The 25991-nt window shown below is 43.5% G+C and overlaps 1 protein-coding gene across 1 annotated transcript in view; it reads right to left on the bottom strand.

Annotated features, from left to right (window-relative positions):
* CHM (CHM Rab escort protein) overlaps positions 1 to 25991 on the bottom strand; it is a 757130-nt gene that overhangs the window by 408195 nt on the left and 322944 nt on the right. Inside the window, exon 8 of the mRNA XM_085607803.1 lies at positions 17510 to 17732. Within this exon, the coding sequence (XP_085463929.1) occupies positions 17510 to 17732 (223 nt within the window). The remainder of the gene's footprint in view (positions 1 to 17509; positions 17733 to 25991) is intronic.

Below are 25991 nucleotides of genomic sequence, written 5' to 3'. Positions count from 1 at the left end.
TTAAACTCAGAAGAAAATGATCCGATCACACCAATGGTCGTGGAGTATCTGTTGCCACACTAACGTTGGAAAATATTTGATCTAAAATATGACCCTTTTCATGAGTAGGGGAATTAATGTAGGGGGACTACCTAACAATCTCTGAAGATTCCAGCAGCCGTAAAGCCTCCGAGTCAGAAGGATCATCCATATGAATATTAAAATCTCCTAGTGCTGTCATGTTTCTCCATGTCCTGTGTGCCACCCTTAACCTAGGGGGGCTTTTTTAGGTCTCGCCTAGGCAGCGCTTGTGCTGTCTCTTCGAGACATACTGTAGTCAGGATATGGGCATAAAGCTGCGCCCACTTTACGCCCATCTTTTTAATTGGCTCCTGTCCATGTCCTTTGTAAATGGTGGCTTTTCATTGGTCAATGGGCTTAGTAGTCCCTTCTTGGTACAGCCTTGTCTCTTCTTGTAACCCCCCATGAGGATATCCCCTGTTACATGTGTTGTGACTCCCTAGGTTTTAATTAGAGCCTCAAGGCACTATTTTCTTAAAAGGCTTCAGGCATGACACACACTTGGTCCTAAGCTAGGCTTGCAGTGGTTACTTCACTCACTAGAATATCTCACAATTATATGAGACAGTCTATAAATTTCCTTTCATCAGCTCCACTCAGAGTGCAACCTAATCCAAAATGAATGTAATCATTATTTTGTCACATTTCAAAGCTACTAATTGTATATATGGAACTAGCTATTTGAATGTACTCATAGTACTGTCTTGCATGCAATGCATTATGGGGAGGGTGGATTTACCATACCTTCTGCAGGGTGCAGTACCATGTGTGACCAAAAGAGGTCCAATGAGACCTCTTTTAGCCACATATGGTATTGCACCCTGCACAGGGTGAGGTACCATATGTGGTCAAAAGAGGTCCCACAGGGCCTCTTTTGCAACTTGTCTTGGTAAAAAAAAAACATTGGCATTTATAATGCCAATAACTCCAACTCTAACAAATGCAAGACCGATTGCATTTCCAATACAGTAGGTCTCGCATTTGTTAAAGTTGGAGCTGTTGGTGTTGAAAATTAAAAAAAAAAAATACTTTTGCTTTTTTAGGTCGAGCCTAGAGTCAGTACACATACACTGCTCTGTGAGGCATGCTGTATAGCAGTATGTACTTGTAGCTCCGCCCACACTCGGCCCGTATTTGTCATTAGCTTGTGTCATTGTCCTTTGTAAATGCTGGTTTCTGATTGGTTAAAATGCATGTTAATCACTCCTTAGTACTGCCTTGTCTTCATTTGGAACCTCCCATGAGGACTGGCCCTTTTACTTTGGATGTTACACAAATGCTTTAATTAGAGCCTGGGAGCACTATTTTCTTAATTGGCTTTCTTCTGCCTGTTTTTGCAGGCAGGACACGCACGCTCTCTCTCTCAAAACGCTTTTATTAAATTTAAGCAGCACGGCCGCCTCAGATGGGATAATGGCGGACGTGCTTTTCTTTTACCTGAACATGGGCATGCTTGTTTTGTTATAGTGGATCGTCAGCTGTCCATTAATGTCACCACGGCCTTACGACTTTAAACATATCATTGTTCATATTTCAAGCAGCTGTGTACTGTTTTGGTAAGGCGGTTTATCATGCTCACTAGGTACCTCTAGGAGCAGCTTGCGGTGCTGCACCGAGACATGTAGAGCTGGTGCCTTGCTCACAAGGGACCTCTAGGAGCATCTTGCGGTACTGCACTGAGACATACAATGCTGTTTCCTGGCTCACTACGCAAGCATTTGCAATGTACTAGGTCTCGCATTACTGAAAGTATGAGCTATTGGTGTTGCATTAATATTTGCAACACCAATAGCTCAAACTATCAGTAATGCAAGACCTATTGCATTGCAAATGCTTGTTTTATTTAAACCAGCAGCACATTGCCTTTTTGGACAGGTAGCTTTGCTTTTTCCATAATAAGTGCGCATTCCATAGTCTCAGCATTTGAAGCGCTCTAGGCAAAAAAGCCAGGTACATAATAAGGGGTACTTTGCAGCTATGTGAGTCACTGCTCCACAGTCACACGTCATTTCAGAGACATGGTAGGGAGAGGCAGTCATATATGCAAAAAATATCAATTATATTATTAAGTCGGAGAAGTATTTCCGAAGGTAAATGTTTGGATCACAAATTATACAACGAATAGTGCATTTCAAGGCTTATTTGAGTCGTTATCTGGGAGCGCACAGTTGAGGCCAAAACCAGGTCACTAACAGCTGGGTGTGAAATGCACCAGACCTTCAGAATTTCCAGTTCACAGGGTTTCTCTCACCTATAAAGTTATTTACTGCTACTTGGGCTAAGTAAAGAGGTCACACATGTTGACTGACTAACGTCTGCGATATCATGAATAATTTTTGCGGTCCTAAAATTGACATTTCATTGCACATCACAACAGTACAGCATCAGCAAAAAGCATTGGCAAAGCCAAAGGTTAGCATAGCAACTTTGAAAGTTGTAACCAACTGGCTTTGTCAATACTTGAAATATTAGGTTATGTTTTATTGATTATTAAACGTCACTGTGAAAGTTGGATGTAGCTACCTGGGGGTTGATCAGCTGGGAAGTATTGCAGCTGTATGATTTTATTAGTCATTACTTTTTTTTCTAGTGCAAAAGGTCTTTTATTCAAGGTAGATGCACGCTTCCTGGTTCACATAACATTTCAATATATACAACAAAGATCTTTACTTGGAATACACAAAGAACCAATACCCCATTCAAGTGACAGGTTCCAGAGGGTTCCAATCACCCGGTGGGTTCCCCAGCGTTCTATCTTGCTGCCTGTCATCTTCCACCTCTACATGTAGCCGCTTGGGACTGTACTCATGGATAAAAGCAAAGAGCGTCCCTGATGTGCCAAAGAGACAGCTATATTTGAAAATCTTCTCTGCTCCAGAGGTCCAATGCCTCAAACACCTCTTGCACCTCAATCGGTTGTAGATGTCAAGCCCCCACCTGAAGAGTAACACCAGCACAACGGAATTCCAGCTATTTACCAAGAACTACATGCATTAATTTGTCGAAATTAGGATCAACACCATCAACTTGAGCAGATTCGAACCCCAACTTTCATTCCAGCAGCAAGTCACTCAGATTCACTTTGGACCTTAGAATCAGTTCTTTCTACTAAATGAGGTGAAACCATTCCTAACAGAAAACGTCTTTAGAACTAACGTTCAAGCCCTTATCCTCCTTCTTCTGGCAATACCCTACTCCATGACCTCCAAAACTTCGCAAAGGGCCCTCTTAAGGACATCCTCTCTGCCATTGCATGCCTCATGAAAAGCCTGAAGAAATATGACAACATAATTCACACCCTGATTGAACTCCAGTGGCTCCTCTTACCAGACAACACCATTTCAAAGCTAACTGCATCATTTACAAAGCCATCATGACCTGCACCTCCACCTAGCTAGCTGACAAGCTCACTATCTCTGGGGACCATCTGCATTCCCCTGCTGAAGCCCAGCGTGTCTCTGCTGAGTCAATCTGGGTAGTAGCTGGACATACAAAGCCATATATGCATACAGGTGTTGAAAATGAGTTGGTGCCCCTCCAGATGGACCGTGTAATGAGAGAGTAATAGACCCTGGCTTCGATTTGCCATCTCACACAAATCTTCTAATTGAAGCGCTGATTCCCCCCAGTTTTCTCAGGATTCTGCATGTCCATGAATGATTATTCTCCGAAATACCGCTGTACCATACATCTACCTCTCAAACTCCAGTGACTTGGATCTGGTACTTTGAGCATCCCCTTCAACTAGAGAGAACCACAATTGGAGAAGTGACCATTGGAAGTGGTACTACAGATATATGTTCTTCCATAGTTTCCATTTATCTTCAACAACCATAATCCTGCTATTATCTAGAGATTTTGTGGAGAACTACTGTAGCCTCTACATCAACACAGAGACAAGGACCCCAGCATGCATCCTCTCTTGCTGATTATTCTATTAGGCTTAGTACGATGCTTAAAGAACATACTACCTCCACACTGGATTGTCACCATAGCTGTGACTATGTAATCTTACCTCCAACACGTCCATAGTGGTGGCGCCTACGGAAGAACTGTCACGAGTAAATTTGTAAAAGATAGGCACACTTATGCAGAAATGTGCCTATTTTGAGTGGGTCCTTAACAGAAGAGCTATGAACAAGCGATTTCACCTCTTTCCAAGTGCCACTGGAAACCACCAGGACCTGGCTTCTGCACCTACAGAATATGACTAAGACGTGTAAGGAACTAATCAGAATTTGGTTACAAAGCGCTCAGAGACAAAACTATAGCTTAAAAAACACAAATTGCCCCTAGACTACAAGAGGAATAAGTAAATTAAGTTACTCGATCAACAATATCTCCACTCAACAAATACTTTCAACACAATTACATTAAAAAAAAAAATTAAACTTGTTTTTCATTCAGTAATCATGCAGCACAGGATTCCATAGAATGGCATGCCCAGGAATAGGAATAGGTGAGGATCATATAATGCTATCCAGCCAACAATATACACTGAGGCACAGGGTCAAGACTGATTTGCACATAGCTGTGTCTGAACTGGGGTGGCGAAGTGAGCTAACTAACGATGATGGATTCAACCCAGATCTATGACTAGGGGTGGGTGTCTGCAAAGTTTCAGCCATCCGTCCAAAATCTCCTCGGGTTTGCTTTGTTCGCCCTAAGTTGGCAGGGTATGCCCAGACATGGCTCCCTTGCACACTTTCCCACTGGATTCAAGCTAGCCTAGCTGATGAGGGCTGTTAACCGGTAACCGGTCGCAGGATGCTTGTTTCCGGTCCAGGGAAGACATGGCGTGGCATTATAGAGAAAGGAAGGTGCACCAAGAAAAAAGTCAGTTGTCTCCAAATATGTTCAAAACGTCTCTTTACTGAAGTAAGTCGTTAAAATTGGACATCAGCCAACGTGTTTCGTTCCACTGGGGGAACTTCATCAGGGCTCAAATCAGTTTGTAAAGTAATAATCGGTCCACGTTCAAAATCACAAAGAATTCCTAATAGGAATAAATAAAGTTGGTCCACAATCCTGACAGCTAAATCACAAAATGATGTCTCTTTTTCAAACCATGTCCTTTCTAGAACAAACCCCACAATAGAGTAGATGAAAAATATCATGGCTTGGCAGGTCGGGCTGGACTGTTCCCATGAGGCACAGGGTCAAGACTGATTTGCATATAACTGTGTCCGAACTGGGGTGGCGAAGTGAGCTAAAGAACGATGATGGATTCAACCCAGATCAGTGACTAGGGGTGAGTGTCTGAAAAGTTTCAGCGCACCGTCCATCATCTCCTTGTGTTAACAATATACACTGAGCATGCATTATAGTGAACCATTGTCATAGGCACGGCGTACCGCCTTTGGCACCATAGGGTCCGAACCAGCCTTCAGAGGCAAATCTGTCACATGAATGACCTGTGCCCAGTCCTAATGGCATTTTCTGGTTATTATTGGATGTGATTGACTATTCCTGAGTTCCGGCAGACTTTCGGAGATAATGCTGACATTTAACTTCCTTTGCTTCAACTCTGCCTGTCTTTGGGGAAATAATCCAGACTTGTGATTTCAGTGAAATGAAATGAAATGAAAATGGGTATTTATAAAGCGCACAGCTATTCACATAGAGCGTCCCGGCACTAAACCACCAAAACCGTAACAGAAAAAACTCCACCCCACCAACCAGAGTGCTCGTGCTGATACAACCATGTTTTTAGTTGTCTCCTAAAAAACACCAAGTGCTGGGCCTGTTTGAGAGGCAAAGGCAGATCGTTCCACAGGCGTGCTGCTAAAACCTGAAAGGAACGTCCCCCTATCCGAGAGCGGGCAAACTTGGGAATGAGCATGAGGGACTGTCCTGAGGACCTTAAGACCAGTTGAGGCTGATAGCGTTGGATCCTCCTTCTCAGATACATGGCACCTGCACCATGGAATGCTCGATAGGCCAGCACTAAAGACATGAACTGGATCCTCTTTCTAACCGGGAGCCAGTGCAATGCCTTTAGGTGGGGCGACATATGCATTCTTTGTTTTATCATAATAATAGCTGTGGCTGCGGCGTTCTGGACATCCTGCAGCTGATTGAGCAAATATTCTGGTAAGACCAGATACAGGATATTTACATAGTTCAACCTGGATGTAATTAGGGCTTGCACTACTGTCTTTCGGTATTCAACCGGTAGTAGAGGAAGGAATTTTTTTACCATTTTTATCAATCCAAAACATGTGCAAGCAACGGTTTGGATTTGGCTCTTCATCGCTAAACTAGCGTCCAGCTTAACTCCCAAGTTCTTTACCGTGCTGACTGGAGCAGAGGGAGGGGACATGTCACGGGGCCACCATAGACTCCAGTCCTCGCATGGAGGGCATCCAAAAAAGATAATTTAGGATTTTTCCGGGTTGCACTTAAGTTGGTTGAGTTGCATCCAAGAGAAGACCTCCGTCAAACATCTGTTAATCTCCATCCCTCTGAAGTTCGCCCCTTTGTCACACATGAACAGCAGTTGTTTATCATCGGTGCAAGAAATGATCTTCGATCTAAAGAGCGTTGGACTAAGAATGGCACCCTGCGGGACGCCCACCTGCATTGGTGGAATTGCGGCTAATAAGGGAGGAGACCAAATTTCCTGCTGCCGCTCACTCACATAGGAGGCAAACCATTTGTACATCGTGCCCCCAATACCACACTCCGCCAACCTACGCAGGAGCCGGTCATGGGGCATGGTGTCAAAGGCTGCGGACAGATCCAACAATATCACCACAGCACTGCCACCTTTGTCCATCTGAGTTTTAATAGTTTCAGAACCTTCCAGTAACGCTGTTTCAGTGCTAAGGGAGGCTCTAAAGCCTGACTGACTATCGTGGAGAACATGGATTCTTTCCATATAGTCCATTAGCACTGAATTAACGTACTTCTCGAGGACACTTGAAAAGAAAGGCAGGAGGAATATGGGCCTATAATTGGATGCAACTGCAGGGTCAGCTGTGGGTTTCTTTAAGAGAGGAATGATTTTTGCCTTTTTCCAACAGCTGGGTACCGTTCCCTTTTCGAGCTAGATATTCAGAAATAAATTAACAGCAGGATTTATGGTCTCCGCAACGTTCTTCAAGGTTTTTGGGGGACACGGGTCAGAGGGGGATCCCGACTTCAGTGTTACCATGATATCAAGGGATTTTTCTAAAGAAATGGGGGGAAATTGGGTAAACGAATGACCAACCCCAGAGGGCGGGGGGTCCGCACCCCACGTCTCATCAGTTTCAGATGTGCCCATAGAGACAAATGATTGTTGTATCAAGCATCATGGAAGAAACTAGCCAACTGGTGGACCCAAATGGAGGTGGGGATAGATGGCATGCTCACTGCACTGGGGGATGAGAAATCCTTAACAATTTTGAAAAATGTCTTTGGTTTTATTAGCCGCACCCTTTATTTTAGAGGTGAAGAAATTTCTCTTTTCAGTGCGCACATCATTAAAATAAGCTTTTAGAGCTTGCTTATAGATGGCTTTGTCCTCGGAGTCAAACTTGATTTGCCGCACTCTCTCCAATTGTTTGCAGGCACTCCTGTTTTTCCTTAGGGTTTCTGTAACCATGGTGCGGAGGGGCGACCAGTTTTAGCTTTACGAGTTGCGAAGGGCGCCAACTCAGAGGCCCGTTCTTCGAGCCACTTCTCCAAGCTAAGAGTGTCAATCTCAGGGTCGCCGCAAAAGGGAATCGGGTGCTGGCCCAGAGCTGTTCTCAGACTATCAGGAGTGACCTGGCTAAAAGGTCTAAAAATACGAGGGCAGGACTTATCCCTAGATTGAAGATGGGGTAGAGTCCTAGAGATTTTTAAACTCAGAAGAAAATGATCCGATCACACCAATGGTCGTGGAGTATCTGTTGCCACACTAACGTTGGAAAATATTTGATCTAAAATATGACCCTTTTCATGAGTAGGGGAATTAATGTAGGGGGACTACCTAACAATCTCTGAAGATTCCAGCAGCCGTAAAGCCTCCGAGTCAGAAGGATCATCCATATGAATATTAAAATCTCCTAGTGCTGTCATGTTTCTCCATGTCCTGTGTGCCACCCTTAACCTAGGGGGGCTTTTTTAGGTCTCGCCTAGGCAGCGCTTGAGCTGTCTCTTCGAGACATACTGTAGTCAGGATATGGGCATAAAGCTGCGCCCACTTTACGCCCATCTTTTTAATTGGCTCCTGTCCATGTCCTTTGTAAATGGTGGCTTTTCATTGGTCAATGGGCTTAGTAGTCCCTTCTTGGTACAGCCTTGTCTCTTCTTGTAACCCCCCATGAGGATATCCCCTGTTACATGTGTTGTGACTCCCTAGGTTTTAATTAGAGCCTCAAGGCACTATTTTCTTAAAAGGCTTCAGGCATGACACACACTTGGTCCTAAGCTAGGCTTGCAGTGGTTACTTCACTCACTAGAATATCTCACAATTATATGAGACAGTCTATAAATTTCCTTTCATCAGCTCCACTCAGAGTGCAACCTAATCCAAAATGAATGTAATCATTATTTTGTCACATTTCAAAGCTACTAATTGTATATATGGAACTAGCTATTTGAATGTACTCATAGTACTGTCTTGCATGCAATGCATTATGGGGAGGGTGGATTTACCATACCTTCTGCAGGGTGCAGTACCATGTGTGACCAAAAGAGGTCCAATGAGACCTCTTTTAGCCACATATGGTATCGCACCCTGCACAGGGTGAGGTACCATATGTGGTCAAAAGAGGTCCCACAGGGCCTCTTTTGCAACTTGTCTTGGTAAAAAAAAAACATTGGCATTTATAATGCCAATAACTCCAACTCTAACAAATGCAAGACCGATTGCATTTCCAATACAGTAGGTCTCGCATTTGTTAAAGTTGGAGCTGTTGGTGTTGAAAATTAAAAAAAAAAAATACTTTTGCTTTTTTAGGTCGAGCCTAGAGTCAGTACACATACACTGCTCTGTGAGGCATGCTGTATAGCAGTATGTACTTGTAGCTCCGCCCACACTCGGCCCGTATTTGTCATTAGCTTGTGTCATTGTCCTTTGTAAATGCTGGTTTCTGATTGGTTAAAATGCATGTTAATCACTCCTTAGTACTGCCTTGTCTTCATTTGGAACCTCCCATGAGGACTGGCCCTTTTACTTTGGATGTTACACAAATGCTTTAATTAGAGCCTGGGAGCACTATTTTCTTAATTGGCTTTCTTCTGCCTGTTTTTGCAGGCAGGACACGCACGCTCTCTCTCTCAAAACGCTTTTATTAAATTTAAGCAGCACGGCCGCCTCAGATGGGATAATGGCGGACGTGCTTTTCTTTTACCTGAACATGGGCATGCTTGTTTTGTTATAGTGGATCGTCAGCTGTCCATTAATGTCACCACGGCCTTACGACTTTAAACATATCATTGTTCATATTTCAAGCAGCTGTGTACTGTTTTGGTAAGGCGGTTTATTATGCTCACTAGGTACCTCTAGGAGCAGCTTGCGGTGCTGCACCGAGACATGTAGAGCTGGTGCCTTGCTCACAAGGGACCTCTAGGAGCATCTTGCGGTACTGCACTGAGACATACAATGCTGTTTCCTGGCTCACTACGCAAGCATTTGCAATGTACTAGGTCTCGCATTACTGAAAGTATGAGCTATTGGTGTTGCATTAATATTTGCAACACCAATAGCTCAAACTATCAGTAATGCAAGACCTATTGCATTGCAAATGCTTGTTTTATTTAAACCAGCAGCACATTGCCTTTTTGGACAGGTAGCTTTGCTTTTTCCATAATAAGTGCGCATTCCATAGTCTCAGCATTTGAAGCGCTCTAGGCAAAAAAGCCAGGTACATAATAAGGGGTACTTTGCAGCTATGTGAGTCACTGCTCCACAGTCACACGTCATTTCAGAGACATGGTAGGGAGAGGCAGTCATATATGCAAAAAATATCAATTATATTATTAAGTCGGAGAAGTATTTCCGAAGGTAAATGTTTGGATCACAAATTATACAACGAATAGTGCATTTCAAGGCTTATTTGAGTCGTTATCTGGGAGCGCACAGTTGAGGCCAAAACCAGGTCACTAACAGCTGGGTGTGAAATGCACCAGACCTTCAGAATTTCCAGTTCACAGGGTTTCTCTCACCTATAAAGTTATTTACTGCTACTTGGGCTAAGTAAAGAGGTCACACATGTTGACTGACTAACGTCTGCGATATCATGAATAATTTTTGCGGTCCTAAAATTGACATTTCATTGCACATCACAACAGTACAGCATCAGCAAAAAGCATTGGCAAAGCCAAAGGTTAGCATAGCAACTTTGAAAGTTGTAACCAACTGGCTTTGTCAATACTTGAAATATTAGGTTATGTTTTATTGATTATTAAACGTCACTGTGAAAGTTGGATGTAGCTACCTGGGGGTTGATCAGCTGGGAAGTATTGCAGCTGTATGATTTTATTAGTCATTACTTTTTTTTCTAGTGCAAAAGGTCTTTTATTCAAGGTAGATGCACGCTTCCTGGTTCACATAACATTTCAATATATACAACAAAGATCTTTACTTGGAATACACAAAGAACCAATACCCCATTCAAGTGACAGCACATTATAATTTTTCTATGGATAATGAGTGTAGCGAAAAAACTCCTCGAATCCAGAATCTAATCTAAAACAGAAAATGAAACACAAAAGGGAAATATACAGGTAGGAGAGAAAAGTGGCTCATTTCAATTCACCAGCTAATCAAAGAATGCTCAGTGGCAGATGACTAAATACTCAGAAATGTTTAAATAACAGCTATTTTTTTAATAAGGACACTTTTCAGTGTTGTCTGAGAGTACAACTTCAATATCCAGCTTTCCAAGCTTGATTCATATTTTTCTAAAGCCTCAGAAGAGATTTCTTCTTAGACTATGAAAGGAGTTCAATATATCAAGTTCCAGTATAACAATATTTCTTGAACCATGAACAAATCTCTACAACCAGAGAGGTTTGTTCCATAAACTCCTTAACAAAAGCATGGCATCCTACTACAAAGAAGAATCATATGGGTAAAACTTGACCATAGGTAAAGCACAAGCTCATTCAAAATCATTTTCCGTAACACAAGTGATGAAAAATTGTATTAGTGACTGCCAGAACCCCATTCAGATGGCCACAAGGCAAGCAGGAGCTACTGGGCCCAACAATGGGGTTTGAGGCCTTTTACTCCTAAAGTCGAGGTGTCCGACCTACTATGGATCCTGAGGAAGTGAGCCAAATACCCCTTCAGCACTTGACTCTCAGTGGTAGCATGGGTCGAGCAGTCGTAGGCTTCTTGGGGGCAGGATGTGTTTAACAGTCAGGCCCCTGAGTCCCACTCCTGTCTCACTAGCAGTAGTGGTTATTTCCCATTCACTATAGGTAACATTCATGTTAGGCCCCATCAGCAGTCCAAGTCTCAGGACACCAACTCCGTCTCTGTTAGAAAAGTGATCCAGCGCCGAAGCGCTAAACCAGCAAACAAGTTCCCCCCTGGTGCTTTTTTCAGCACTTCTATCAATCTTACACGCACCAGCAGGGACTGTCAGACTGGAGTCCCATGAGAGTCTCTCACAGGTGCAGCGGCTTCCTTCGCAGAGTATCACACACCCGGTTCTGCAGGGGCTATGGCTGGAAGTTCTTGGTGCTCCTCTGATGCAACTGTACACTTCCTTTGGTCTTCCCCATGGGGGTGTGTCTGTGAAGGTGTGGGGGAAAGGGGGAATTACATGGCTTCTGGTTCTAATCCTCAGCTTGGCCTGAGGCGCGTAGGGGTCCCTACACCGGCCTCTCCTCGCGATTATGGCAAGTTACGATACTTCTCTCTCCAGGTGGTACCCAGTGGCATACAGGGTCACCACACCTGGTCTACATTCAGGCTTTGGCTCTATTGGTAAAGCAGCATGTTCCTCTTCATGGCTGCCACCTCTGGCATATGGGGTCGCTGACTTACACCCTGCACACAGGAGATGCCCTGATTGGCATGGTTAACTTCACAGCGGCCCCCTCTGGAATACAGGCCGCAGACTTGACACGGGCAACAGCCCGTTTGCAGGGTTAACCACACAGCGGCCCCCTCTGGCATATGGGGTCCCCAACGTACACACCGCACACAGGTGACGGCCTAATTATGACCGCAGCTAACTTCACAGAAGCCATCTCTGGCATACGGTGTCCGAAGACATGAACCTGCACCTGGGCAACAACCCGATCGGTACAGCAGCCATCGCCTAACACTTAGCTACAGAGCTTCACTCACCAGGATCCCCCACTGGACCTCGCTCCCTCCAGTGCTCTCCTCTTCTTCACAGAGCTCAGTGGTCTTGACAAGAAGTCAGGCACCGGAGCTCCAGGCTCCAGAAGCAGGTAGCCTTGGATGTTCCAGGGTGATGTCCCCTCACCCAACTGGGAGACTGGCATGCCTTAGCCTCCAGCCCTGGTCAAGATGTCTTGCAGAGCTTTCCATCCCCGCACAACCCGACTGGCTGCTTGACAGTTGAAAATCTTTCGGTCCTCAAGCTCCCCTTATAGTCCATTTCCAGACCCAAATGTGATTCAGCGTCTGAGTCTTTGAAGTTTGTGTAGGTGGTTTGCTTCCTTTTGAAGTGCCCACTCCTCTGCCGTGCCGTTCCTCAAGAAATCAGTCTTCCACAGCAGGAGCAACTTAAATTCTGACGACCCCACAACACAGGGCTGGCCGTAAGGAGAGGGCTTGACCTGGATATCAGCCACAGTGATGTGTGTATCAAAAATTTACACAAAGGCCACAGTCCTTCCTGAAATGGGCCCAGCCGCCTTTCTAGTAACCTCTCTCAGAATCAAAGAAATCCAACTGAGGTATGCTGGAGAGCCTGGCCCTCCTTCCTCTAGAGTGTGTGACCCACCCAGCTCACAACAATGCAGCTAGATCTCCCAAAATGAAACCCAGAATATTCAATGATTCGTACCATTCACATGCACACATACCCCGCACATGCATAATACACACATGCACTGGACATCACTACACACTAATTTTATGTAGATCAAGAGTGAGTTAAGAACACAGCAGCAGAACTTTACATGAGTGAGCGTGTAGGCATCACTCCAGTGACAGGTAAAAAGGCCTGTTCACTTCAACTGATAACTACACGGTATGCTGCCACTACCTTGCTCGTGCTGCTTAACTACTGGCAAAGGCAGTAGCCTTTCACCACTAGGAGGGTAGCGCTGTGAGCGCCGCTCCCAGTCCAACAAAAAATGCAATCCATGAAACAGGCTTACGTCATAGCGCACACACGATTCGTGTTCAACCATGAAACACAAATCAGCACCAGGGATACAGACATTGTTGCAGTTGGGGTACTCTGGGCGTTGTGCACGTTTGTCTACAAGCAAGGTACTTTTCTGCCCCAACAGTGACAAAGAAATGGTTGTTGGAACATAATTAACCCAGAAAAACTACTAAAATATTTCAGTTGACAAAATCTCTGACAAAAAAGACTTGGACAATGACTCTAATTGAATAAACTAATGTTTTGCCAGAGCAATAAAAGATGAGTGCGGTTTTTGGACTCCAAAAAACCATAAACATGAGGCAGGGATGCTATTGTTCTTTATAATATGAAGCAACAGTGGTTTCAAAAGAGCAGATTAGGATGCCAGCAAGAGTACCCCAGATATAATTTCAAATCCTAAGTCTTGAATATAAACCTTATAAACTTAAAGTTCCCTTACAGACCCATCAGTTGATAACTGATTCAAAATCAAAACGTCTGCCTTAATCCAAGATCTCCAATCCAACTTTACCAAAGCTTAACGGAAGTGTTGATTAGGAAGTAGTTCGAAAACGCCATGGAAAAACCTGGTTAAAAGAAGAAAAGGATTCCCTCAACTTGTAATCCTCCCACATATCCTAGATATATAAACCTTTCGATCAAAGTTTATCAATGACAAACATTTAAATGTCTTTCTCTTGTCAGATGTAAGTTCGATCCAAAAAAGGCCTTGTCTGTAGTAATAATCGCTGCAACAAAAGTTATGATTTTCTTTTAAATATCCTGAAGTGAGTTAACACAAAACCTTCCACTGTTATATTGCTTTCAAACTCCTACCAAGAAAACCTGTCTTCCTTGCTCACAAGTCACCAAGGGTTTTCGTTAATGTATTTTTTAGTTAAACGCATAGCGGACAACAAAACTGACACGAACATTTAGGTGAAAAATTAATTTAGAAAATGATAATTGTACCTCATAGTGAAACATTTTCAGTAGGCCTTTTGTTTCAATCCTGCATCATCAGTAAGCCTTCATACTAAAAGAAACAGCCTTCAGTGGTTCGCAAGACCTTTATACCAACATATTTACTACTCATTGAAGATTATTTGAGCCTTGAAGACCTAATATGAGCAACCTAAAATGAGTTGGACAACGATATAGCCACTAAAATATGTCCCCAGTATCATCACCCAAACATTTACATTAATGAAGGATCATAAAAAGTGCCTGGCAGCACTTTGCAGAACATATTCCCTCCACTTGTGTACTTAATTTTAATATTTCTTCTGATAATTCTAAGCTGATGATTAAGATCAGATATCCTCGTAAAGCAGTGTGAAACTGAACAATACTGTAGACTCTCGCCCTTGGATTTGCAAATAGGGGGGTTATGAGTGAATGCTGGAAAGCCAAAGATCCAAGAAGTCTTATGAAAAAAATAGCCATCATACACAATTTAACTATTTTCTCCATTAAGGCTGATCGCTACTATCAGGGTGTCCAAATCCAAATTTGCATCAATCAAGCCTAGCAGTGTGCAAATATTAATATTAGTATGTCTATATCTCCATTTATTATACCAAGTTTTTTATAATGGTGGATAATATTAAGGACAGTGTTTCAGCTTCACAGTAAGACTATTAGTGATAATGTTAAGATCTACCGTTGTTAAAGTGAAGAGCTAATAATTAGGAAATTAGGATTCTCCAAAACTTTCAACTGCTTCATTGTTGACACTACATGTCATAGGGACAATTGCAGGAGTGAACAAAGTAAAATCAGTTGGTAAACTATTCAATTAAAAGTTGTTTTAAACAGCTTCATACAGTAAATTGTCCTACACAGAGCATACTGCCCCTGCAAACTCCAATACGAGATCGGGAGGGCTTCCTCAGAGCAGTGTGTGCAAGGCTGCAGAGAAGCCGGCACCTTCTTTCACATACTCTGGAACTGCCCACTAATAAAACGGTACTGGACGAGGGTGGCTGGGGTGATGTCGAGGGTCCTGGGGATCCATATCCAACCGGAGGCACGCTGGCTACTGCTGGGCATTATGGGGGAGGACCGTTGGCCTGCACATACAAAAACATGGCTAATGTTAGTTGCTGGGGTGGCAAAACGTACTATAGCAAGGTTATGGGGGTCCCGGGACCCTCCAAAATTATCTAGCTGGATCACGGATATGGACTGGTGCCAACTAGCAGAGAAAGTGGTATATAAGAGTGGAGGATGCCCATAGAAATGGGAAAAGATATGGAGCCCCTTCGGGGAAATTCAGAACCTAGAGGGGAAGGGATATGGCAACATGATCCGGGAGCTCAGGAAAATCATATGTGATATGTATATTTGCTTGAGATATGTGCCACAAATTGTACTGACGCACCAATACCTCCCGCTTGACGGAAGATGTACAATAAATGACTGTCTGATGTTTTTGATGAGTATCTGGCCGGAGTCGACTTGTTTAATAAAAATAATAATAAATTGTCCGTGCAATCTGATTCTCTGCGAGGGAAGCCTTTTGAACATCTGGCTCTCGTGTCTCCCAATAGGGAGATAACCCTTCCATAAAAAGATGAAAATAATATCAATGTTCCCACTGTTTTAAATGCTTTATAATAATCAGCTAAGATGTCATTAATGTCCACTTATTTAGTCTCTCACAAACCCTGATAATTTCTTACCAAACACATTTTCCGGGACTCCTCCATCTTATTTAATGTATGTTCTAAAAATATAGATAACTATAATAGCCCAAAACTACTAGTGTCTTTGTCGCAGTCAGCACTGCAAAATAACTTTATCATTCAATCTAATACAATATCAACTAAATTATCAAAAATATTACTTGTTTTTGCCGCCATATATATACATAATACAAGATTAGTTGTTTTGTGTTAATTTCCAGTTAAATGGTAATCTGCCTTGCCCAATGCATTTCGGAAATTGATCCCTTCTTCAGGGACTTATTATTCCTGTTATTATCATTTCAACGTCTGATTAACAAAACCGGGATGCGCAGTAAACCAACTGTAATCTATCTCATTACACAGCAGAGAGACTGGTTTTCAAACAATCTTGGCCGTACTGCAACTGACTATTGGTCATGCATCTGCATTTCATTTCTGGTCGATCCAACCATGCTTCCTGGTAATCTATATCACAATACTGTTGTGGGCTACCTTACCATCAATTGCATGGGACACCACAAATGGTAAAATTTGTCATTTGGAATGTTTGAAAATGTGCTCATTTTGTGCACGTCCTGATTCACAAAGCAAGTGTTGTAATGTGTTAAAATATCTTGCCAGTCATTAACTTACATTACACCACACCGACAGTACATGTGTAAAATGTGCACAAGGGCTCTTCTGTAGGGCTCCAAAGCATTTGCATCCCCTATGCACAAAGGGATGTGCCATCTTCTGCATTCAAACTGGCATTTCCTTACCCCGTAGCAGTACCCACCTTGCACTAAAAACACTGCACACAGACACCAAACGTGGACCTATTTGCATTGCACAGACCTATACACTAAAGCTCATGCAAGGCTTGGCCATTGATGTGCTTCATTTCCTTCTCACCCGTGTTAGGTTAGTGGTTGAGAACACTTTCTTGTATCGGCATTTTAAGGACTGTCTTGGGAGGTAAGAGAGAAACAGAGATAGTGTGCGTGCACGTCTGCATGCATGCACGTGCATCTGTCTCCAGACGCTTATTGAACTCAGTCCATTTAAGCCAACACGCAACAGAGTATTAGACTCACCCCGGATACATCCCACACACATATATGGGGATGGCTGCAGAGAACCCTCCGATGACATCCATGTTTGGTGGTACCAGTCACACATCTGCAATAAACTCAGCACACCTGCATCACAGATGCACAGCAGCATTTTTCAAACCTGGCCTTTAACTTTAAAAGATGGCAAAGTCTTCCTTGTTATTATGTTCTCACACACTGTTGAGAGATGACACCCTCTAACTTCAGATTCAACTTCAATTTGTTCTTTTGAAAACCAATAACTATGCCGCAGAGTAATGCCTACAAACTTCATCCACTTCTTTGATCTCAAGCGTTTGATATTTAACAGTCCAGGTTACATTTTTGATGTTTGTTGCAAAAAACATGTAGTTGACAAAAGAAAACATGTACACAAAAAAGTTAATATGCTTACCTACAAAAACACTGTGGCATTTCCCCCATTCCATACAACGGGAACAGGAAAGGGTTATTTCCATAGCGTCCGAGAGACAGGAGAAAACGCTGTGTGGCTTTCAGTCCCACCCCTGTGCTGGCAGTCGTAGAGACCATAGCAATAGAATGCAAAATAAAATGCTGAAGATTGGGGGATAACTTCTTAGCCTTTAAAAAATCTGAAAAAGTGTGATCCATGAACTCTGTTTGGGAGAGAAAGAGAATTACAATAATGAGGTGGTTGAAGACTAAAGACTGGTAATAAATCAATGTCCTTACCAAATTTTGATTTTGATATTAAGAACTAGCAGAGCTGCAAGGCTAACACAAGGATTTCAAAAATAGCCACCCAGAAGAACCATCACTTTTCAATCTCTGTTTTAACCTTGATAATTGTTCGTTGACCAAGTCCTTAAATCATACATTCATGTTCCTGGATCTACACCACTCTCGGAACATTTCCCTCCCCAATCAGACACTCTAGGAGTGCTTAAGTCCATCCCAAGGTTGCCATTTTCAGAGGAGTGCTAGTCCCCCGTTACGCAACATACACCAAAACCAAAAATATGAGGTTAATAGAGTTGGGCACCTGTTGGAGTTAAACCCGTACTCCAAAAATACAACATTTGACCCCACAATATAAGCAGCTGCTTGGGCGTCCCATACATCTGGGCTAGGTGAAAAAAGAGATCACGGGTTTCTTTTGTAAAAGACTCATTAGCTTAATGGTTGTAACTAAAATGGAGAATAATGTAGCTTTTAGAAGAGTGAGTGTCAAGATTTATTCTGTTAAACTGTGTGGTTGATCTTAAAGGTTTAGCAAACGTTACGTTACAGTATACGTTTATGCATTTGTGTCAAAAACATGTTATTATGTTATCAGCTACGTTTGCCCCACTGTATCAACAGAGCTAATGTCCTTAGAAGTTCAAACATGTTCTGTATGGAGAGACTAAAGTCATTGGGCTTGCTAATAGTGTATATATTTTTATTTAGAAAAATATACATTAGAATAAATATAAAAGCAAACACTATAATGAAGATTCATGGCTTATATATCCTTAACCATGCAGCTGAATTAACAGTGTCTGTCATGCACTCGCGGCCATCTTGCACATATCTTGCACCAAGCATAGTATATTTTTGGAAGGAACGCGACAGAACAACAGTGTGCACAACTGGGGTGCACCACCCGTCCCAAAAGGCTTCAGGCGCAACCTAGTGTGAGAACTCATTTCCTGAGACCGAAGGGCTGGCGGCACCAATGGACAAAATAAGCAAGATTTTGCGCAATTTGAAAGGCAGAGCAAGTTCTTGCGAGATCTAGCGAGCACCTGGCAGCCATTTTAAATAAATGATGCTTAGTCAAATATTCAGTAAGAGTATCTTTACTGGAAACAGTGGGGAATAGTAATCATGAAACAAGCATTGAAAATGAAATAGGTCTTGCCTTTTATTAAGTTAAACCCATTTGCTTTGCTATACAATCCCATTAGCAAAGCAAATGGCTTTAACTTAATCAAAGGCGAGACCTATTGCATTTTCAATGCTTGTTAATAAATAGCGTCTGCAGTCTTTGATCTGCGTTTTTTCTACCTTGTTAATTAACACCAATACGCCTCAGTGTATTTGTTAGCGCTTTACAAAAATTCGAATTCAATCATATGCAAGCACAGCGATCCCTTCACGCTGAAATGGTGTCAATTGTGTCTGGCCTCCCTGGAAAGAAATCTTTACAGCTTGGTAACTTTGGTGGTAATGTATTTGTGCTTTGCAACTCAGAGGTAGGATTTCCCTATAGCCACGTTTCAATTGAAATTTCAAATGTATCTGGTGGCCACGGCCTGCGTTTCTCCTTTGCATAGAAAAGAGGGAATAACTGGTTGAAACACTTTGCAATTAAAGGCTGTTTTTGTGGGCGGGGCCTGACTGGTGTTCCTCGTGTGCCTTATTTCGGATTTCTGTGCGCTAGGCTTTTGATGTGACAGTGCGTGTGTTGACGGGACCCTCTTTATAGCAGCTTGTTTCAGCCCAGCACTCATTGCTGCTGGAGTACGATCAAAATTATTTGCGCTCATAAGCAGAGCTCATAAGACCCCCTGAACAAAGGGCCTGGCTGCTTCCACTGTATATGATCCACCCGTACACCTTTGTTTGTCGTTATTTTAATCTTTTTATTGTATTTTAAATAAAACAGCATAAAACTTGTACGTTCCCTTTAGAGCTGTAAATGAAATAGGCAGCATCGGCTCCAAGGTGCGTCCCATGCCAATACATTGTCACCTTCCAACGCCTCTTCATCCCACAATACCATGGGGCACGTTTGTCACGTTCATATGCATATCTAACAGATCCCACGTATTCTGTTGAAGTGAGCCTTACGCTGGGCTTTAAGTGGGCCGGGTCCTGCCGGTGCTGAGCGCCGGCAGTTGTAAAAAGCAGGCGCGGAGACGGGTCCCTATTGGGCTCTACATTTTTGCCCTCACCCTCAGGATGCTAAAAAAATCTTAACTCTGCAGCAGTACCACCCTCACTGCCTTTGAGGTAACTTCAAAGAGACTGGTTATAGCTCCTTCATCTCATCAATTCAGAACTGAAGCTTTTTCAATATTCTATACAACGAAGCCACAGTTGTTGCTTATTTCTCTCATACAACTACCATTGGCAAAGCCAAAAGTCCTGGCTTGATGATGTAATGTTACGTGTTGTATTATATATCTGGTTGCAATGACAGAAGCAGCAAATTACCAGTGAGGCGGCACACTATGCTGAGCACACATTTTTAGCTAAATTGTTTTAAGTCACGCCTACTTATCTCGGCCACGCCCCTTTGAGAGACCCCCCCCACGTTCTTTCATCCCAAATGCCTTAGTAAGAGGCATCAGAATGCTACAGTAGGAGGACGCTGCTTCTCATCCCAGCATCCTACACGTATGCGCAACGCTGCCAGCAGCACATCACCGAGCATCCTCGGTGCCTACTCAGACCGCAAGGGCACGTACCTACCGACGGGCCCCACATGTCTGTCGCACAAGTTTTGTCCAATCAAAACTAGTTGTACGAGCACGTCGCCTGTAAGTGTCAAGGCTACTGTGGTGGGCAGAGACCAGACCCTATTAAATGTCCAGAACCCAAGTCTGTAAGCATCTCCGCCCACCCCGGTCCCCAAAACATCTGCAGACCTAACTTGGAGGGATATCTATAGGTGCCTCGAGCGCGCGGTAACTTAGAAGCTGGCCTTGCACTCTAGCCCGCCGTGCCCATTATTGTATGGGCTTACTGTGGCTGCAAGGGAGCGTGGAGCACCATGGGACACAATCACGACCCCTAAGCCCAGTACACATGGTTTCCCGCCAGGGCTTTTAATGGAAGTATAGAAGTGCAGGTACTCGCTATCCAGAGTACCTGTTTGTTCCTGGGAAGTGCCGGTACTCTCCCATTAAACGCATTGCAGCAGTGCTGAGAAGTGCAGGCTCTCTCCCTTTCAAATTAAAGAAGCGCAGGTCCTCAGTACTGGACAGTACCGGCCCATTTAAAGCACTGTCTCCCTCCACATTTTGAAGTGTCCTTGCACAATACACACCATCTGAACGGTGTGTTTAGATGTACGGTGGCCGCACCGGGCCATTATTTGGAAGGGTCGTTGTGTTGGGGCCTAAAGCCTCAGCAGAGCAAGCAGCCCTGCTCAGGAGCTGCCTGCGAGGGTATTATGAGCAGCGGATATTCCGTCCACCCTGCGGGTGGGGGTAGGGCGGGCTTAACTAACGGTTTGCGGCTTGAGTGCTGCTGACTTAAATCCAGCGCCTTGAAGTCGCTGTGCGCACACAGGTGCCAATGATCTGCAGGGTAGACCCCTGAAGGCAATGCTGAGTCCTGGATTGTGTGATGGCCTCCGTGCCTGCTACCGACTTCAAGTGGAGCAGGAGCTACAAGGCGCTATGAAGAAAACCATGTCCTGGGCTGCCAGCGTTAGAGTTTTTCTCTAGTTTTGTATTCGACTGTTTATCACATATTTTAGAGTGATTATTCTGGTTAGCCAACCCTTAACGTCTGTAGCCTGAGCAGTCGAATCCTTTATTGGTAAGCGAATGCTTTGATGAGCCAACCCTTGACTATCTGATGTTGTATGCGGCGCCTCTCTTTCCCCACTGTGTGACCTTGTCGTTCGAACACCGCCACAGACGGTGCCCATGGAAGGTCGGGGTCCGGATTGCCTCGACAGACACCTACACTGCTGAGGTGTAGGTGAGCAACGACCGACTCTCCCCCCCGGTGGCAGCACCGGCCCAGAAGTTTGTCCCGCACTGGGAGCGGGTATAAGGAATGGCAACTTGATGAAGAACCGCAGTCTCCTTTCTACCTCGGCGTGATCGCGTCTCCAGAGGTGGAAGAACAGATTATGCGGCAGAGTTGTCAAAATCATGTACAAGGGAAGTCAAGTTGTGCAGCATATTATGCGATGAACCGCAAGCTAAATGCCACCTTCAATGGCAATATTACCTAGATATTGTGACAATTTGAGACACATCTATAAAAAATCCCAAAGCATTTAAAACAAGCTCAATCTATAAAAAATCCCAAAGCATTTAAAAACAAGCGCGGCTCGTCATGGAACGGACAGAAGATGTGCACGCGGGCACTGCCTTTACTGGTAGAGAAAAAAAAGTCGCCGACAGTAAAGCATCCAATCCCCGCGTGCACATCTTTTGTCTCGTTTGTCTCCCCGCGTGCATGCTGGAATCGTATCGATTACAAAAGGCCTCTGCATGGCAGAGCAGCGCATGCGCTGCTTTCGCCAGGCCGAGACCTAAAAAACGACTGCCTGAGTAATGCTGGAGTATATTTCATTTGCACACAAAAATACTTTTGAATAAAAATATGTAAAAGCCTATGCTTAAATAGCACATATATTAAATGCCGATTTTGTAGTAGGCATTCATACTTAAATGTGTCGAAGTCTGCAAGGGAAGTAAATAAGTGCTGATTTAAGTTAGCCTAAGTGGTGATGTCTTGTTAACTAAAAATAATGCATTAACATTGAAAGGTCTGTTTTCCGCGCTGTACCCTTATTTTTCAAAAGATGTTTTCTCTTGTGCTGCAGAATTCGTAACTTTTCAGAAGCCTTCTGTTAGTTAGTGAATAGGCATTTGTTTCGTAGTAGACAGCTGATAGTGAGGTTCTCACCTGGAGGAGAGGAGCAACAGGAAGAGTGACTCATGAGACAAGCATTTGCAATGGAATAGGTCTCGCATCGACGATGTAATAACTTAAATTCTCGCAAATGCGAGACCTATTGCCTCACTAGCACCCATGCGGCGCTTTCACATTCATGAAGGCCACACCCCTTTCTTTAGACAAGCAGCGTCTAAAAAAAAGGGTGTGGCCAAAATTAAAGTGAAACCGCAGCATGGGGGCTTTGACCAAAAAGAAGCATCTGTTTGTCAAGTTGACAAACAGATGTTTTTATTTTGTTTGGTAAAAAACGCCCATGCAGCACTTTCACTTTAATGTTGGCTGCACACCTTTCTTTAGATGCAGCTTATCTAAAGAATAGGCACGCGGCCTTCATGAATGTGAAAGCGCCGCATGGGCGCTAGTAAACGAAAATAAAAAGTTAATGAATAAGCACAGCCGCTATACTTAAAGTGGACTGCAAATAAAAATGTATGCGCGAGCCTACCAATGGAACATAAAATAAAAGCGGTCGGCGAGCTGCGAGTTAGTGGGTGGACTAGAGCCATATCATTTAATAAAATAGTGCTCACAGCCAAGATAAAGCAGACCATATAACAACACAAGTAAAAGGTCCAGTCGTTATGAGAGGTAACAAATTCAGACAAGGCGGTACCAAGGAGGGACTAACAAGCCTAATAATGAATTGCAAGAAGGCGTTTAGGAAAGACAAGTACACAAGCCAATTAAAAATATGGGCGGAGCGTCAGGTCTATACTCCACTACTGCATGACTCGTGGCAGAGCATGCACTGCCCAGGCTCGACCTAAAAAGAGAACAATGTGAGTTGAAAGATAGAGAGCAAGAGGAATATGAGTGAAGGAAAGAGAGAGAGCCAGCAGCGCCAGGATTGGCTTAGGGCACGGTTACTACTCGCCCGCCTGCCTCCCTTTAGGAGACCGAGGTTTGAGCCTTTGCTCAACCCTCGCTCTACTAATGGGCATGCGCCAGGTAGAGCAGACACTAGTGCGCATGACTGGGCACGGCGCAAAAATTTGCCCTCCTTCCCCACTCATGCGTACTTGTGCTGCTGCCTGTTGCCCCTGATCTGACAGTCATGTCAGTCAACATGACGCCGGACCGCCCACCCCCTTCAGTCTCTGAAGGGGGTGGGCGGTCCAACGTAATGCTGACTGACATGATTGTCAGTTAGTTCTCCCTCGGCGTCTTTGAACTTAAGTAAACTGATTCAGTTTACTTAAATTCAGAGACGCCGAGGGAGCTGCGGGCGGGGGTCTATGCTCCAACGCCCCAATGGACACACCGCGCCTGCTAAGAAAGTCCTAGACATAGGCACTGTCAGACTGCAAGTGAGGAAATAAAGGGTAAAACAAAAACAGACAAAGAAGGCAAGGAAAACAATGTAATCAAGCTGAACAAGGAGAAATGTGGAATGGAAATATTGAAGAGTGAGCAAAAGAGACAGAGCAATAGAGTAAGAAATAAATGTATAAATATAAAACAAGAGGGTGAAGAAGAGAATAAAAAAAGGTTCTGCAAGAGTGAAAATCAGATACTCTGAGAAAGAAAGAATGCATAGATATGTGAGAGAGATTAGGAGGTATGAGAAAGTGATAGGTGGAGATAGGTTTGAGACAGACATAGAAAAGTGAGTGGGCACAAAAACAAAAACAAGAGGTGGCAGAGAGAAATAACAGACAGACACAAAGGGAATGTGAAAGAGAGAAATGGTGACCTGAAAAAAGAGATAGAGAAAACAAAATGGAAGAATGCTGGTTGCGGAGTCAAAAATTGATGTAAGAGAAAGAATAAGAAAGAATTGAGTGAGAGCAAGAGATGTAAAAAACAAAGAGGGAAAGAAGATACACATAATAAATCAGCTGTGAGACAAAGCAAGACAGTGGAAAACAAATGTGCATAAGGCAGAAATTTCAGAAAAGCAAAAAGAAAGCTGGACAAATGGAAACGGAGAGAGAAGTAAATCAGAGGTGTCAAGAGTGAGGAAAATGTGATTGGCAAGCAGAACACAGGCGTTGTGAGGGATTTGTGAGAAAATAAAATGAAAAAGAAGAAACATCATCGAGAGAGGAAAATAAAAGAAGGAAAGAGAAACATATGCAAATAGACAGCAAGAAAGAGACAACTTAAGAGTTATGAGATGTGGTATTTTTCAGGATTGAAGATAGTGGCTCACCCGAGCAGCTACTTCCTGATTGAAAAAATGAGGCCTTCTAAGAAAAGTTTCATAAGACATCCCTCTCCCTCGCATGGGTCTAGTTCTAACCTACTTCAGGCGAAACAGTACCATATGGTATGAAAGCATCAATGTCTAAAGATACAGACCAGAAATGGACAAAGGACCACGAAAATGTAACATTTATTTCACTTGACAAGCTTGGTCGTGTCCCTTCTGAGGAACCAGTGGGATTCTGGGACAGCAATGTGTGTGCCAATGTTTGACTTACAATGACCTCGGGGCACAATCCTTTGGCTGGTCCTACTGCCTTCAAACATTATTTTTTTGCACGTTTAAAAAATAATGTCAGATTTAAAGTGCGTTCATTTACCGGATTAGGCATTACGTACGAGGGCCCTAGCTGTGCAAACAGTCCACCCTTAATTGCAGGATCAGGGACTCAGATAAGCCACCACAAGGCAGAGATGTTTTGTAATTCGCAAGAAGTAAAGATAACCAGACGTTTATTGCTCAATTCAAGGATTAAACTGGTTCAGGTAAACCAATGCTCTCTGGAAGATGTCGTCTTCTTGGTTCAGTTCAAATAAACCAACTGGACGAACGCACCTGAAAATAATGCTTTGTAAAGGGAAAGACTTTGTTTGCAAAAATTGGGTTATTGTGGCTTGAGGTCTTATGGTGACCCTAGTACTCATTGCTGCCTATAGAAATCTAGTACAGTTGTGACTGAAATCCGCCCTTGCGCTTTTAGCAAGACATTTCATATCATACGTGCAAGCCCCGTGAGATGTGACAGCGTGAATTCAAACTGCTTCGTCACGAAAGCTTCCAAAACGCAGGCATCGGGTGACCAAACTATGCAAAAGTCAGTCAGGAAAGTGAAAGCGCGCATGGCGCACTGAATGCAAAAATCGGGAAAGTGAAAGTGCGCATGGCGCGCTGGATGTAGGAAAGCGCATCCTGTGTGCAGTAGGGCAAAACCCATTAAAGTAAATAGTGCATACTGACTAAATAAGACGTACAGTGTAACATCAGAAGTAAAAGGGGCAGTCGCCATGGGAAATTTCAAATG

The sequence above is a fragment of the Triturus cristatus genome, chromosome 5_2 (assembly GCF_964204655.1).
Source record: "Triturus cristatus chromosome 5_2, aTriCri1.1, whole genome shotgun sequence".
Taxonomy (NCBI): Eukaryota; Metazoa; Chordata; class Amphibia; order Caudata; family Salamandridae; genus Triturus; species Triturus cristatus.
The sequence above is the reverse complement of the archived record's forward strand: the minus strand, read 5'-3'. Positions and strand labels throughout refer to the sequence as shown.